Raw genomic sequence first — 16,488 nt, forward strand, 5'->3', positions numbered from 1 at the left:
ACAACACCTTGCCTACTGCTTGTTGTCCATGTTTACGAGTCCCCTTGGAGCCGGTGTTCCCAGCCCTCGGCACTGCCATTCCCTTGCATGTGAAGGAAGACACCACACACTGCAGTGGTTTAAATGTGGCTGAAGACCCTCCTACAGTAGTGAAGTGACTTTTTTTTTATCGACCTGTTAATAAGTAACTTATGACTTGCTTCAAAACTGTTTTACAATGAAATCCGTGCTGAGAAATCCTTATTTAAGAAAGATCTAATTTTTTAAGAATGCATTTAATAAACTTTTGTCATTCACACTTTATTTAAATATTGTTGCCAGAAGTCTCTGTAGATTTTGTTTGAGTATGGTACAGTGACTGTGTTTGGGTTTTAAACCGTGGTGCCCTTGACCACAGCATTAAATACTTGATGGAATTATAATTTCATCTAGCAGAAATAGGCCTAAGCTTTGTAGAACTGTAACTGGTTCAGTACCAATGAGCAGAAGTATCTGCTTGAGTAAAGATCAAGAATTTTGCTCCTGACAGTTTAAACAGGCACCTGTAACTCAGGCCCCAGTCTGAGTATTTAACCTGGAAGTTCTTTGCTAAATGGTCTTCAAGTTCTCAGACTTAACAGAAACTGCCTGAATGTAATTTGAGTATTTTGCAAGAAAATTAAAACTCCTCCTTTTCTAAATTCAAATTGTATGTGTCCATAATGTAACATTCCAAGCCTTCCTGGGAGTTCAAAGGAGAACTGGCAGGAGTCAGAGGGACTCCTGTAAATCAAAGTAGGACCAGGAACCTGAGAGGGTGGGAAATGATGGGGCTGTAAAGGTGGGGTGTGGAGAGGAGCAGGCTGTGGTTGGGCAGCTGAGTGAACGCTCGGTTACATTTGCTGTTGGAGAAATGGGAATGACACCCAGGCTGGAATTCATCACCGGTCACCTCATGGTGGGCTCCAGGGCCAGCGCGTTCCTGGGTCAGCTGATTTGAGCTCAGCTGCGGGAGGGACACCCCTGCATCCCCCAGCACACACAGCTGTGGGGGTGTGTAACTGTGGGTGTCTGTGGACAGCGGTGGGGGGGTTTGGTTTTGTTTTGCTTTTCTTCCTGGTGGATTTCTCTCCAGCCTGAGACTGCTGGGACTACATTTACTGACTGATCCTGGTCCTGTGACACAGCAAGCCTGGCTTAACTCTGCCATATTCTCCTCTAACACATAATTAAAACAATGACTCAGCTAGAAGTGAAAGTTTTATTTAATAAATATAATTTTCATAAACCATTTTCAAAACAACTTCTACTGACCAAGCTGTACAAGGAGCAAGCACACAGCCTCGCTGTCAGAGGAGCAAAACCAACATGAGGCAGCCACAGTGTCAGAGGTCCAAAATTCTTTGTACTAATTATTGCTAGTTTCCAGTTGGCAATGCCCCTTATTTGCCTAAAATTAAGGATCAACATCTTTCAAATAGTACTTCTTGCAGAGATTTTATCATTCCAGTTTTTTTTTTTTTCTTCAGAAAAGCAGAACTTGATCACACTACGGTGAAAAAACAGGAGATGAGATGATCTGTTGTTTTTGTATGCATAGGACCCAAAATCTCTCGTGGGACTGCAACTAGGAATTGTAAAATCTGTTCTTTGAGATAAAAATAAGATATCCCTACAGCAAGGTGAGCCTCATTTTTAACCATTTCCCCCAGAGATTATCTTTTAGCCCATTGTCAAAATGCAAAAAAGGTTGGGAACCTGCTGATGGATGAAGTAATTTCCTTTAAACCTGCTGAGGAAAAATTAATCCACCCCCCACCTCCAGGCCAGGCCAGGGTTTCTTTCAGACAAGTCACGCTCTGTGCCACAAACAGCAGCACGTTCATTCATCACGTTCCGGGCACAGCTTCAGCCCAGGCCCCTCCGCTCACATGGGTGCATTTACAGGCTGGAAAGCACCGCGGCCCCTCTGCAGGGATGACGGGACGGACCGAGGGCAGCACGGCCGGAGCCCCGCAGCGATGGGAACATCCCCTCAACCAGCACCACCCGCGCTCTCCGCCGGGACAGTCCTGGTGCCTCCGGGAGCAGGACTGAGCTGAAGGAAAAAAAAAAAATCTACGGCAAGCAGAAGCCTCGCAAATACCGATGCAAATGCGCTTCTAAGACGACTGATGGCAAGAGCTGATAGAGCCACGAGCATCGCGTTCTCTCCTCCTCCTGTTACAAACTGAGGCATTCCCAGAGAGCAGAACGCAGACAAATCATGCCGCTGGAAGCAAACAACAGAAGCAAAGAACGTACAGAACAACCAACAGTAAAAATGTTTGCAGGAAAAAAAAGAAAACAACAAAGAAACAAACCCAACCCAGATCTGCAAAGAAGAGTCTAGCTGGGAACTAATTTAGGAGCAGAATAAAGGCTAAAATTAGTCCCTAGTGAGTGGTTTGCCCAGTTCTAGGAACAACTGTAAGCAGGGACATCTGTGTAACAAACAAGGCAGTGGCGAGTCCAGCGATGATGGCAAGGTATTAGGGATTCTACACCCAAAAAATGAGAATCCCAAAATAGCTCAAAAATAAATGGTTCAGAAGCACATTATGCTTGAGCACTTTAACACTGAATTTCGCCAAAATCACAACTCCTTAGAAGGACAGAAGTATCAAACTATGAAAAATAATTTAGACTACAGCTTTGAGACACCTCTATCACTAGAAAATGATATTTTATTCCAATTATATAGAGGTTACACTGTCATAAAAAAACGTTTGAAAGTACTACCAAAGGTTTTCAGTAAGAAATTGTAGGTGCCTAATATGCATTCTGAATTGCATGAACTTTTCTCAAATCACCTTTTGCACTTGAAAACAATAAATCACTCTGAAAATATAAAGCCCAAGATTTCAGGATTCCTTCCTTTGCAGTTTTTGTTCCCCCTCCCCACCTGTAACCTTAAAAAATATACAGAATACTTTTAAGCAGAATATTTACATTTTAGTTTGTGAAACAATTCGAAACACCTTCCCACTGAAGTCTTTTCCACTGCATCCTTTTAAAAGCTTAAGCTTGGCAACTAAGATTATGTTTTCCTAAGTAACAAAACCAAACCCTGTTTTTCCCAGAACGAGAACTGACCTGCTGGGAATGCAACCCCATTTGGGAGGGGCTGTGGAGAAGGTGCTTCTTCAGAGACACTGCATAGTAAAGCAGAGTGTACACCACTCCTGCTTTGAACTACAAACACCTACTGCAGGCTTGTATGGATTTCAAGGCTAAGGGAGAATAATAAGACATTTCCTCCCCGTGGCAAATTGTCCCCCACCCATTCCCGCTCTGACTCGGGGACGATTGCCAGCGTTACACTGAATTAGCTGGATTTTGTTCTGGCTTCTTCACGAAGGATTCTGCACCGTGCCCAATGCACAGTGAATGGTTTCCTACACTTCAGCTGTCAAAGAAATACACAAAGTCCTTCTTCCTTGAATAGAAGCGTTTTTAAAAGCTTTGTGACATCAACACAAAACCCCAGTCACTTCTTCCATCCAAAGTATTTGTCACACCAAAAGATCTGCTCTAATGCAAACTGTGTCTACGCTCTGAATGAGACATTAGTGACTTAGATTTACTGCAAATAGAAAAATATACCTTGGCAGACAGATGGATTCTTAAGTTCCTCCTTAATTGTTTAAATGCATGTTTCTTCGGTAACCTTACAAACACTGGGAAGAGGGAAAGGAGGGGGGGAAGGGAGGGGAGGAGATGGAAGGTTTTAAAGAAACACATAATGAATGTAGATTATTCTTCAAATATAGGACCGTGCTGCTTTTGTGCAAATATAATCAACACATTTGTGTGGTAAAAGCCAAAATACATCACCCCCAGAGCTGAGCCAGTGGAAATGCTTGGAGTGGGGCTGTACAAGGCCTCTGCTTCCTACTGCACAAAGTTAACCCCGGTCTGTGTTTTGGTCCAGGACACACGAGCCACACGGATGGATGAGGTCACACAGTCACACACACTGATGGGACAATGCTGTGGCTGACACGGACAAACAGGTACTGCTGAGAGGTGGAACACTGTGATTTAGGTGTAAGAGATAGAGCTAAACAGCAGATATCTGATGAGAGCACGTAACTCTGCATTTCCTTGGTAACCGTGGCAGTGGGAAGTCTCTGAGAATGAGAAACTGCTACGAAGGAAATGATTTTAAACCCAGGTTTAATATTATAGATATGAAATATAAAATTACAGGAGTAGGTGAAATCCAAGTGTATTTTGCTACTAGTGCGTATCTGGATAAGGTTTTTTGGGGGACTGGAGACACAACAATCAGGTTATTGCATCTCTGCCCTGGATCCAGGTTTCAAGCTGACTGCAGGGGGATGAGTCACATGTTCATGCCTGCTGCACGGAGAAGGCAAGGCTCAGTTTTAGTGTTTCCTCATCACCTGGACACTCACTGGGGGGATCTACTGTACACCTGACCTTGTCAAGCCCAAGCTTCACTGCACTCAAGCATTTGAAGACACGATACAGAAATGAGCCATGAGTGCTGAATTAACATTTGCTTAAAAGGAAAATTTGTTGTATTTTGTTTCTTCTGTTTTGTAATTTATTTTCAGAGCTTCCTAAATTGTGAACTGGTCTTTATCTATAACATTGGGATGAAACCCTCATGTGCTGCATGTTCAGGGCACTGCAAGTTTAACAACAAGGTTGCAATGACAATTTCTTCAGTACACAAACGTTGCCTTGAGCAGTGAGATGTTGAAAACCCCACGGTACCCACAGCCTTCAGCTTGGAGTGAAGCTGCCAATCACTAATGCAAAAATAAAGCTCCAAGATGAGAGCTGAAATTATACCAGTTAAAGTCACAAACAGGAGTAATTAACAGCAGAGCTGGTTTTAGGTAAGGCACATGCAAAGGATCTGATCCAAGGAAAAGTGGGACCTCTTCAACACTCCCTCTCCTCACTGAACTTGGGAGAATTTGGGATGAGGGATTTTAGAAGGAGGGATACACTCCTCTGGCAGCAGCCCAGGCCCCACTGAGACATCACCAGGAGGGTGGGATGTTCCTGCCTGAATGTTGGAATACAAAGGATTTGCTGTGAAATGTGCTCAGGGGCAGCACTGAGGGCAGTGGTAGTAACTCATCCAGGCAGGGGAAAAGCGGCTTTGTCCCAACCCTACACTTCCCCACACCTTTACTGAACAAGTTCTGGTGTTATTTACAGTCAGTGTTTGATTTACAGTTTATTCTACCCCGAGTTAATTTTAAATACACAACTTTACATCTTTAACTGCCTGACAGGGAGAGTACTGAAGTTACTGATGGGACTCGTTGTCAGATACTGACTCCAAATGGGATGTCCCAAAGCAGCAGCACTTTCACCTGCCTCCAGCCACAAACCCCACTGTGCCCCAGGCAGTGCTCTGCAGCATCCCTGTGGCAGCACCTCCATTTCACCTCCCACTTCCAAAGACAACCCTCCTGGCTGAAGGAACACGTAAATGTTGCTGCTGCCCAGCCCCGAGCCTGCAGACACTTTTATACTGGGGCAACAGAAGTACCTGCAAGATGCACCATTCAAACCTCCAACTGTGCAATTTGCTTTTATTGGCATACTCGGGTATCAAAACATTGCCATCGAGGTCTCGGATCCTTCCCATATACGAAGATAATTAAGCATTAATTATATCTCCAAAGTACAACATGACCAAATATAAATACATGAAAAAGAACAAAACATGCAAAAAATTCCCCAACTTTAAAAGATTAATAATTCAAAAAATTTATGCTAGTGAGACTTCTGCACAACCCACCAATTCTTTAAACATTTTTCCATGTCAGGATCCAGAACTGTTAAAAACCCCACACATGGCATAATAAAAGATGACTGGCTTCTGAATTATACTTTAAGAAAACAGTGAACTGTTATATGCCTTAGTATTCCAAATTATTAATTTGTCACAGTTAACAGCGTTTTTCAAAGCAATGACTACTGTATTGCCACTCATACACCAGCATAAATATTTGAATTGCATTTAACTCTCAAAAATTACTAAACTGATTGCCAACAGAATATGGTAACCGTCCACAGAAATGAAAAAATCGATCTGCAAACTGCTAAGACAGCATCTGAGACACAGCCCAACATTAATGTGTGTGTTTAAAGGGAAAGGTCATCTTAAAAAACCACAACTTTTAAAACTTCCATTGTGCAAATTCAAGTTGATTCAAATCGGATCACTCAAATTTGGGAGGAGAAAGATTTTGTCATTGCGCTACAGTGACGTCTCAAGTATTAAATTCAGGATTCCAATCTGCTCATATGGTAACGAAAAAAGATCAGATGGTCAGAGGTAAAAGCATTCCTTACCTCCCAAAAAAATTATTTAGCAATTTGTAGATTTAATTACAAAAAAATACTGGAAGCAATTGCTGTGCAGATGACATGCCAGGCCACAGACAAGGTCTGTGCTCAGGAGTCTCTCCTACTCTTTCCTAGGGCAGCGACGCACACTGGACTCGCCTCAGAACCTACAGGTGTGTGAGCACCACATGGCATCCACAAGGCATTTACAAATGTCCCTGTCAACAAGTGGCTGAGTCCATTGTGGAGAGAGTCAAGATGCTTCTGTCGTTGGCATAGAAGGGATCCGAGGAACTCCATGATCTAAAGTAACAATAAAAGAAAAGTTTGGCTGACTGGGAACTTACTTACACTCTGTAGAGGTGAGGAGAAAAGTCTAGGAAAGCAAAGGATAGAAGTGCTACGAGGTTAGGCAAATGTACCTCTTTAAAAGACTAATCTACTAATTTCATGTGGGCACCTCCAGTTCATTCAGACCTCTGAGAACAGATGCCAGCTCATGTCTGCTGTGTAATGAACAATTTACTCACAGCTACGGATATTTTCATCACTATGAACTAAAACAGCCTGAGGTTTACATGCCCCTTTTGCCACTGAAGTTGTGCCTCAGGGAGACTCTGAATGCTGCCTGGGTACACTGAGGCCATTCCAGCAGAGCCCTGTGGTGCACAGCGAGCCCTGGAAACCCAGCACAGCCCAGCGGGAAACATCCACACTGCCTGGGGTTGTGGGCAGGCAAAACTGATCCACAGCCATCAATCTACTTCATCCCTTTTACTGTAAAGTTTTAAGACATCAGGAAAACTACCTAAGACGTCACAGCTTCTGACTGAGATGGGGTCTCACAATGTCTTTCACCTGAGGACAAATTACTGCTTGGGAAGAAATACTGTTCTTGCCTGAACAATGTTATGCAAATTGTATGTGAAATGCTGAAAAGCAGGAAATCAAAACATAATGAACTTATCCTCCAAATTAGCCTCTGTCAGAAATCTGTTGTTTCTTTACAACTGTTACATGCAGTGCCTTGGCACAAGCACCACTAATGGGAGATCCAGCAATTCAGCAATGAATCCTACTGTACAAGAAATGTGATCCAGCATTCTTAATATCTGAGTGACTGACAAGCTGACAGACAGTTTAATGGAACAGACAGACAAAAATGCATTTTTAACATACCACACCACACATTTTATATTCTAACTGGTGAATGGAGCTATAGAAAATATTTCTCAAATACATTTTTACAAGCAGTAAATTAAACACAAGAGAACTATACTCCTGTGGCCCACTACTCCAAGCATTTGTACAACTTTGATTCATCAAAGCTTCTATCAAAATTTGATATCATGTTGGATTTCATGTTCAGTTATCATATTTGACAGAATATCAGGAGCACAGAACACAATACAAGCTGCTACAGCAACATTATTTAAAGTAGTGCTCTTCATTCTACAGCACTCGCACAAAGTATTTATCAGCATCACTTCATTCAACAGAAACAATTTGCAGCGACCTCCTGGTTGAATAATTTGCTGCTTTATACAGCACAAGTGCTCAGGAGACCATCCTGCACAATTTTCTGAAGATTTAGATACAAAACAAAGCAGCTCAAGCTCGTGAACAAAGCCTAAACGATTTTACAAGCACTTCAAAAAATCACCCAATAGATTTCTTAACTGTACCTTCAGCACTTCACAACTTGTAACTGCTTCAAGTGATTTAAGCAATTAGTACGTTAAAAAATGAACAAAGACTTTCTTATATTACCACAAAAGTGTAAGGGAAAAAACTGACTTTTAGCCTTGGTTTTAAGTGTCAGGGCTGAGTGGAAGGAGCTGAAGTCGTTGAAGAAAGCAAGTTTGACAGACTTAAAAAAAAAAATCTCTTTCCTAGTTGTACTGTACCTAAATTTAAGTGAAACTAGAAAGATTGTTCAGAGCAATTTCAACCAGAGGCAGCAGCAAAACCCACAGAACTTCAAGCCCTTAGTGTAGCACCAAGATAGTTTTGCATATTCACTAAACATAATGCTACTGTCTGTGTTCTAAGAACTCTACAATTATTTGGCTTGATGGAACTTCATTGGAAAATTACATGAGGTAAGCAGACAAGAAACCTGAGAAAAAGCAGTCTCCAAAGAGTGTTTAATATTCTGTCAAATATGAGTTGTCTTCAATAAATATTTTTAAGTTTTTAAGGAAAGAAAATTTAAGTGGAACAAAAGAGAAAACTGTAAAACTGTAAATGCATTAAATAAAACACAGAATACCTACCTTATAAGACTACAGGTTACTAAGGCAATTGTTAACTAAAAATCTTAATTAGGTAACAAGAAATGAAAAAGAAGTAGCATGAGCAATTCCTCATTTGGAAAGCACAGTTTTACAGAGAAGTAGAAAAAAACACCAAAAAACTTAGAGCAACTGCTACCAAAATGTTGATTTTTTGACCAATTAAATGCTCACCTTGCAGATTAAAAATTCTATTAAACTGTTTATTTTACACATCATGCCCGCTTTCTATACAGCAAGTTTGGATTAAAAATGTACTCAGTCATAACAGTTCATTTTTCATGTGGAATGAAACATTTTGCATATTCATACCCTAGGTTTGTAGAAACATTGAATAAATTTCATAAGCAAGCCAGAAGAAAGAGACTGACTGAAACCACAGACACAGAGTGTTCAACACAAGAGTTCCAACAGAGATGAGCTACAGACCAGGCAATACCTAAAGGCAGAATCAGAGCTCACAAAGCTGTCAGTGGAAATTACCCACACAAGGCTTGATGCCCAGTGAATGATATCACAACCTTTAACAGAAAGAGACAAAGTTGTCCAAACGCAAAATGAGTTCCCTTGAAAATGTGTGAAGCTCAACGTTTTCAGGTTTGCCTTTTGACCAGTGAAGGACCATGATATCATTCAGGGACTGAGAGATTACGATGTACAAAAGACTGTTTTTACTTCTACCCCCAAATATTTCCATGTTTGTTCACTATCCCTCCGTTTGGACGTGGGGAGGTGGCACATTTGGGGATTCAGTGAGAGCTCCTCTCACAGTTATTCTGACCAGAAGAGCAGTATTGCTCTTCAGAACATATTTCATTACTCCAACGTGCTTTTATCCCACTGATGTTTGTTTCACACGTGGTTTGTGAAGGAAAGATTTATTTAGCACATACTTTGGAATGGCACACATGATTTTGACAATATACCTTCTAGAACCGAAAAAAACCACTTAAAATTCTTAGAACCTGAAGACTCTGTTCTGTCAATTACTCTGATTTTAGAAATAGCTTATAAAAGTTAAACTACAAAAATATTTCATCTTCATATCAATCAATGGCTGAAAGATTTAAAGACTCTCCTTCTAACAATGAAGTTATATTTAAGGGGGGGAGTGTGAGCCTTTTGTATATCTTCAGGAGTAATTCAAGCTCCAAGGTAAATATTTGGAGGTTGTACATCCAGAACCAAAGGGAAAAGGCTTTCGACTTTACAAACAACTCCTGATTTGTGAAGGCAAAGAAAAAAAAAATCATAAAAAGGAGAACAAAAACAGCAGCAAGGCTTGATTTTCTAAAGAGAAGAATGTACAAATCAAGAGAAATTACGATAGATACAACACAAGAACTTGTAGTAAAGCCAAACTAAACACTTTAACAGAAATCTTTTGAAAACCGTTTTCCCTCCTCCCCATCCCAAAGGAAACCGCTCAAAAAGAAACAAGAAACTAATTTTTTTTTTTTTAGGATGAAAAGAAGTACAATAAAGAGTTGCATCTCCTACTTAGGTAAGCAAAACCTGCAGCTGATTTCTAGACATCTATTGCTGCAGGCTCATCGGGTTCCAGTTTATAGGAGAATCGTCTGCAGCAAAGGCTATTGAGAGAAATGCCACACCTGTTGACCCGGGCTGGGCTACATCTTCCCATTAGTCGTTCCAACATTCTTCTAACAGGTGTGCATGCTGTTTCCCCATCTGAGAAGCAGCACATGGAGTCCACGCAGTTGATACCTGAACCTGCCTCAGTAAGCTGGAAGGAAGGAATAAAAACAAACAAACAAACAAAAAACAAATAAAAATAAAATCAGTACTCACAGATTCTAGCAATGAAGATGTTATCAGAAAACACTTAGGAGAAGCAGGTTTTCTTAAAGTTAGAGTGTTGAATATTTTTCAATATTACAGGAGAACTACAGTGAGGAATAGCATTACTGTGCCCCAAGGCCTGGATACACTAAAATTTGATCTTGGCAAGGTTTGAATGCAGCCTTGGTGAGTGCATGGAAATGGTTTAACACCACATCTGCCCAACGCTGGGAATGAGCTGGTTAGGAATTCTCTGTGTTGCAGCTCTAACAAAGCCCACAGCAGAGCACATGCAGTTCCAGCTGGGATGTCTCAATTCACCTCAGTGGCTGTACAACAATTTGTACAAGCTCAGCTCTGTCCTACTTAGAGGGAAATCAAGGGAAAGCTTCAGGCTGGGGCTGCAGAACACAAAGCAGCAACCTGATCCTACGTAATAATTTTTCCTCAAGAAGTGCAGAATGCAACTTCCTACAATAATTCACAGATTTTCACTACCACAGATACCCTTGGCTTGGTACAGAACAAAAGCACATTCCTGATTTTACAAACATAGTTTATCCAAATGCAAACAAGGCTGATGTCAGAAAGGTTCAGTCATGTTCATGGCAACACTAAGAATAATCCAATATTAGCATAATAAACTTTCGACAGCTGATTTTTTTGCAGGTGAGAAAAAAAAGCAATAGAAGTAATAAAAGGGGAAAAAAAAGCAGTAACAGAGATGTGTGGGTGTCAGTGCCACCTACCCGTGTGCTCCTCTACAGCACTGCTGCACACCAGCCAACTGCAGCAACCTGAAATCTCCCTGACATCTTGCATTTCCAGAGAGAAGAGCCTAGACTGACTCCAGTAACCTTTCCAAAAGGAAATAAAAATGCAAATGTGGAGTATGGGGATGCTTTTTAATTTCATTTGAAACTCTCCATGAGAGCATCCTGTCAAACAAATATTGAACACACTGACTTGAGCATCCATTATCCTGTCCTCACACCAGTGAATGAAGATTCTGGGAGGAGGCATCTTAGTCTGTGACTGTGATAGGATACAGTTCACATGAGAGCTTCCCACAACTTTTCATGGTGTGACTGAAGGTCACTGACTGTTGTCTTAACTTTGGTTTCCAATCCCAGGTTTTTTTCACAACACTCACACTTGGTGAAAACTGCAAGGAAAGCAAAGAACCTCAGAGTTCCCTGTGGGACTGGTTTACTATGAGTGGACACACTCCTTCCTAACTCCCCAAAATAGGCAGCTGGACACATTTACACCTTCATAACAGAACAATTCCTGAACAACAGAAGAAGAGGCAGCAACAGAAATGAGGCACTTGGAAATCCAAGAGAAAAATCCCAGCTGGTAGGACAAGGAGGGAACACACTGGTGTTTCCATGCATCTTTCCCTAGGCCTGCCCCTTCCTCAGCTCTGTGCCACATCCCCCGTGGTCCCTCCTGACCCTCCCATCACTCTGCTCAACGTGATGCTCACAGGATTGTCAGTCAACACTTGTCTGAACATACAGAAAGCTCTAAAAACTGGAACCCTGGATTCTGTGGATGCTGCACCTGGGAGGCCATGGATGAGCACAAGCAGAACACACACTAACACTCATTTGGGAAGTCTTGGGACACAAAAGGAACATTTATTATGACAATGACCTCCTGAGAGACAGGAGCAGAAACATTGTAACCCACAGGGTTTTGGTTAAAACACAGAACAAAACACACCTCAGCAGAGCCTGAGTCCCTGAACACCCTCATTTGATGACCACCACATCTGGTCACAACTGCACTGTCACAGAAAATCAGGAACGGCACGATTTGCAGCACTGCAGTACCAGCAAATGTGACCTTCACAGCCAGATCAGACTGTGCTCACAGAGTTATCAGACAAGGAATTACACAGAGCAGAAGGAATTCCTGTTTGGAGGTCAGCAGACAAGCTCCCTGCTGCACATGGCAGTGATCTTCACAGCCGTGTTCACAACAGTAACTCCCAGCATTCCCACACTCAGGATTTCAAAAAGAATATTTAGTCCATCCATTATCCCGAAGCAGAACAAGTTAACACCTTTAAAGTTACTGCAAAAGGTCACATTACAGAGGTTTTACGTAGGATCAGATGAACCAGACAGTTTTTTTCCCTAGAATCTGCTGAGAGCTAGCAGTCCTACATATTGTTCAAAGACTTTCAGAAAGAAGAACCAAGAGTAGCCCAAACTTGCTTCTAAAGACTGCAGCCTCAGCTCTGATTTTGGAGGGCTGCTGTTCCCTTTATTCTTCACAAGTTAGATACAGAAAACTGGGACCATGCTTGAACCACAATTTATGGAACCAATAATATCACTTAAAAAAAACCAACCACAAAACAACAGCACGTGTGGCCTTACATAAGCCTGGAAACAACAATTGTGTTTCATCAACTTCAGAGTTCAGTGTAAAGTAACACTGGGTGAGCTCCTGCTTGGTGGACACAGATTTTTATATTTATATCCACTACCTGGAAGGAAAATACACATGAATCCCTTTTCTCACTTTTCTCTCTGAGGAGGACAATTATGACCATAGTTTTATACCCCAGTAAAACCTGGCATGGCAAGGCAGTAAAGCACAAATGTTCTCTGACAACCTAATACACACCCTTAGGAAACACAAGGCAGGAGAGACAATGCTTTAAAAAAATTAATGAGTATAGAGAAATACAAGATATTATTAATAATTGGGCTGTAATAAAATAAAGTATTTTTGTAAGGTAAGATCTGGGATCTCAATAAACATAATACTTCATATGATAATGGCCTGTTTGATGCAATAAATCAAAAAGCAACTGAAGTGCAGAATTAAAGAATGATTCAGCTTGATAAAGAAAAAAAAAATCATACTGTGATGCAAATTTTCTTGTGGATACCAAAAATATGGGTATTTTGGAATGGCTCCATGACTGTCTCCGTATGATATATGTAAATATATACAGACACACATTAGGGTAGAGTGGGAGTACTACCTAGTGAACGTAAGGACTGTCGGGCAGGCTAGTTGGCTCTAGCAGTTGCCTATTGTCCTCCCCTCTGTGCCCTTCAGCAAAGTCACCTGCTGAGCTGACTGAACCCTTATCTTCTTCCATCTAGAAGGACAGAAAAGCAACAAATCTTATAAAGCACCACGCTTGCATTGCTTTGAAACAGTTACCACAGTCACATGAACTCCCATTTCACAGATCTGCTCGTGAGAGAACAAGGCACGTTCACAAGGGAAAGAGGCAATCTCTTCACGTTAATCCGTGGATCAAACGCGGTTTCAGAAGCGTTTGGTCCCTTTGTGCACCACAGAGTACAAAAGGGGGAAACCCAACAAATTTGAAATCTATTTCAGATTTGCAGATTTTTGCACTTTTATTTGTTTTCCTCCTTCTAACAGAAAGGGCCATTTCAGCTTGTTTGCCTTCTTACAGGTTATTCTACGTGCCACAGGGACATTTCAACTCAACATTTAATCACACTGAGATGTGCAGTTGGGGCTTTGTGGAACAGGAAATGTATTTAATCCTGGACACTGAGTTAGGAGCACTGCAGCGTATCTTCCTGAGCCCAGGTCTTGCTGCCAACATGTCTGATGCCACATGGACATTTCAGAAAATATATGAACTGATTATTATTACTATTCTGCAGTTAAGTTACAACTTGCTCCCTACTGTAAAGCTGTCTTTAACCCTTAATACACTGGATAACAAAATCCCAAACAATTAGCTTTGGAATTTTAAAATATTAGAATATTGACATCTAACAACTTCCCTGGCACTTATGTTTTCAACACTTCTCTCATTTTTCTACTCTTTGTCTCTTTGAATCAAATAAACCTACAAACACCAAATTATTTCACTATTTCAAAGTCATCAGACAAAAGTATCTTCAGATAAGTAACGTGCACTTTTGTGACTGAAGACTAATACAAATGGTGCATTTTTTGCTCGTTTATTCCTTCCTCCTGTGATAGATTCTATGGGTTAGCTAATGCATCAGCACAAAGGTATGCTAACAAAATGTACAAACCCACAGAGGAAGAGACTACCCCTGATCAAAGTTTAGAACATTAAGGTGTCCTGGTACACCTCACTAGTGCAAATGTGTGCTTGCACTTGGATAGTCCTCTTGGGAATTTCACGTTCCTTACAGAAAACACGCTGTAAAAGGAACAGAGACCTGGCTGTTCTCGACTTGGCACAGCTGGGCTGGGTCAGATCTGAAAGTTGTCAGGAGGGGAATCCTATGAAACAGGAACTAGAGTTAAAAATACAAACAAGTAATGAAGGCCAGGAGCCTGGAGTTCTGGAGACAGAGCAGATCTGGACAGAGATGAAGGGAAAACCAGGCACCAACAGACTCATGGGCCTGTAGATGGGGAACGAGCTGGGCCTGGGCTGTGATGGGGCAAATGCTACAGAGTCCAGGATATGCCATTATGCACTGACAGCCTTCTCTGTGAACACACCCCTTTCTTGTGTTTTCCATTTCCCTGTAGTTCATAACACGCTGTCCAGAGGTAAAAACTCTCTAAACACAGTTAATCCCATCAGCAAGCAGAAGTAAAACATCTGTCCAAGCAACACTTCTTGTATGTGGCTCAAGATTTCTGACAGTTCTTATAAAGCAGAGAGACATGTAGACACACATGCAGACACAAAACTTTATTTACAAATAAAAAAAATGGAATGAAGATACAATGGGACCCAGTCAGTCCCCTAAGATACATATTTCACACATTCCAAGAACAGGAGAGACAGCTTTGGAGGAAAGCAGTGCTCAGCCAGACTCTAGCTGAGGAAAACACCTGCACCTGAGCTCTGCTGCCTCATTTCCTTTTCATCCCAAGTTACAAAAGTGACAATAAAGTTCAGAGGCAAAAGTTTAACACACAAGACTGCAATTCTGACTCACAGGAATCACATGGACACTTAGAAGACCCCCTTCAAAACTTCTAACTCTACATCACAAATGTATTTAATACAAACTTGAACATTTTTTTGCACACTATGAAGCCTACAGACATAAAAAAAATTATTGTAACATCATACTTGTCTTTTATTTGCATTCACAAAGGGATTCTCCTTTTGTACCTCAACAGAACAGTAAGCACATTGGCAGAACAAGGCATAACTCGGTTTAACCTGGACTTAGGGTCCTTTTGAGGATTTTAATACATATTTACAAACAACAAGAAAACTGCCAAAGTCGGTTCCTCAGCCCACATGCATTCTGCATCACAAAGGATGCGATTACTGGGTGGGCATGTACAAATGAGGTGTGACAGATTAGCTGCTTACAGCCACATATTCACCCAGCAGCTGTTTTGTTTCCTGCTCCTGCAGTTTTCTTTGCTTTTTCAGCCCTACTGCTTCAGGAAAATAGCTGCCCGTGACACCACAGAAACTAACCCGTGGTCTTCACTCTGAATAGGTTTTATTTAGTATAGTGAACTCAGCAGTTTCTGTCTATTAACTGATTTTCCTTTTTTTACTGTTTTAGGTAAGGATCCACAGGATTGCTTCTGAGCTTTGGCCAAAGACAGAATAAAGAACTAGAGAAACCCAAATCCTTTTTGTTTCTTGTTGCACTTTTCAGGTTCAGTTGCATAGTATAAGGCACTCATGCTTGTATTTCAGATATTATTAGATGCTCAAGTGTAAAAATTCTGACATAAAGAGAACTAGATTTGTATAGTCATTTGTTACTCATGGACAAAACAAATTTCCCATTTTTTTTTTCAACCCCTTCCCTAAGTGTAATATGAAGAAAATCACCTCAAGTTAGCAAGAATTCTCCTGGTTTTAGCATTTTAGTAACCACAGGGCTGCATTCCTAGACAGCTTTATTTTTCTCTGACTATCCGGCTGCATAACCCTTAAAATGTGTTTAGTTTTGGAAAGTTTAACAGAATCTTCTGTTACAAAAACCTTTGGTGCAGATACGATGCACCATTCACTCTAATAATTCACTGAGAAAAGAGAGACTTACTGGAAATATATTTGTCCAAAGTA

At 41.1% G+C, this 16,488-nt stretch overlaps 1 protein-coding gene across 14 annotated transcripts in view; it reads right to left on the reverse strand.

Annotated features, from left to right (window-relative positions):
* Positions 1-1,226: 1,226 nt before the first annotated feature.
* Positions 1,227-16,488, reverse strand: part of ATP11B (ATPase phospholipid transporting 11B (putative)) — a 65,539-nt gene continuing 50,277 nt past the window's right edge. For 3 of the 14 annotated variants that reach the window (XM_050308655.1, XM_050308652.1, XM_050308654.1), the window contains 2 exons: positions 10,265-10,398; positions 1,227-6,660 (listed from right to left, as the gene is read on the reverse strand). In XM_050308655.1, the coding sequence (XP_050164612.1) occupies positions 10,296-10,398 (103 nt within the window). In that variant the 3' untranslated portion in view covers positions 1,227-6,660; positions 10,265-10,295. Of the gene's footprint in view, positions 10,399-13,458; positions 13,579-16,488 lie in introns of all 14 variants that reach the window. The other 11 variants (XR_007627996.1, XM_050308658.1, XR_007627995.1 and 8 more) reach the window with 8 other exon arrangements.

Source organism: Myiozetetes cayanensis, unplaced genomic scaffold (genome assembly GCF_022539395.1).
Source record: "Myiozetetes cayanensis isolate MyiCay16 unplaced genomic scaffold, myiCay2020 scf13, whole genome shotgun sequence".
In the NCBI taxonomy this organism is placed as follows: Eukaryota; Metazoa; Chordata; class Aves; order Passeriformes; family Tyrannidae; genus Myiozetetes; species Myiozetetes cayanensis.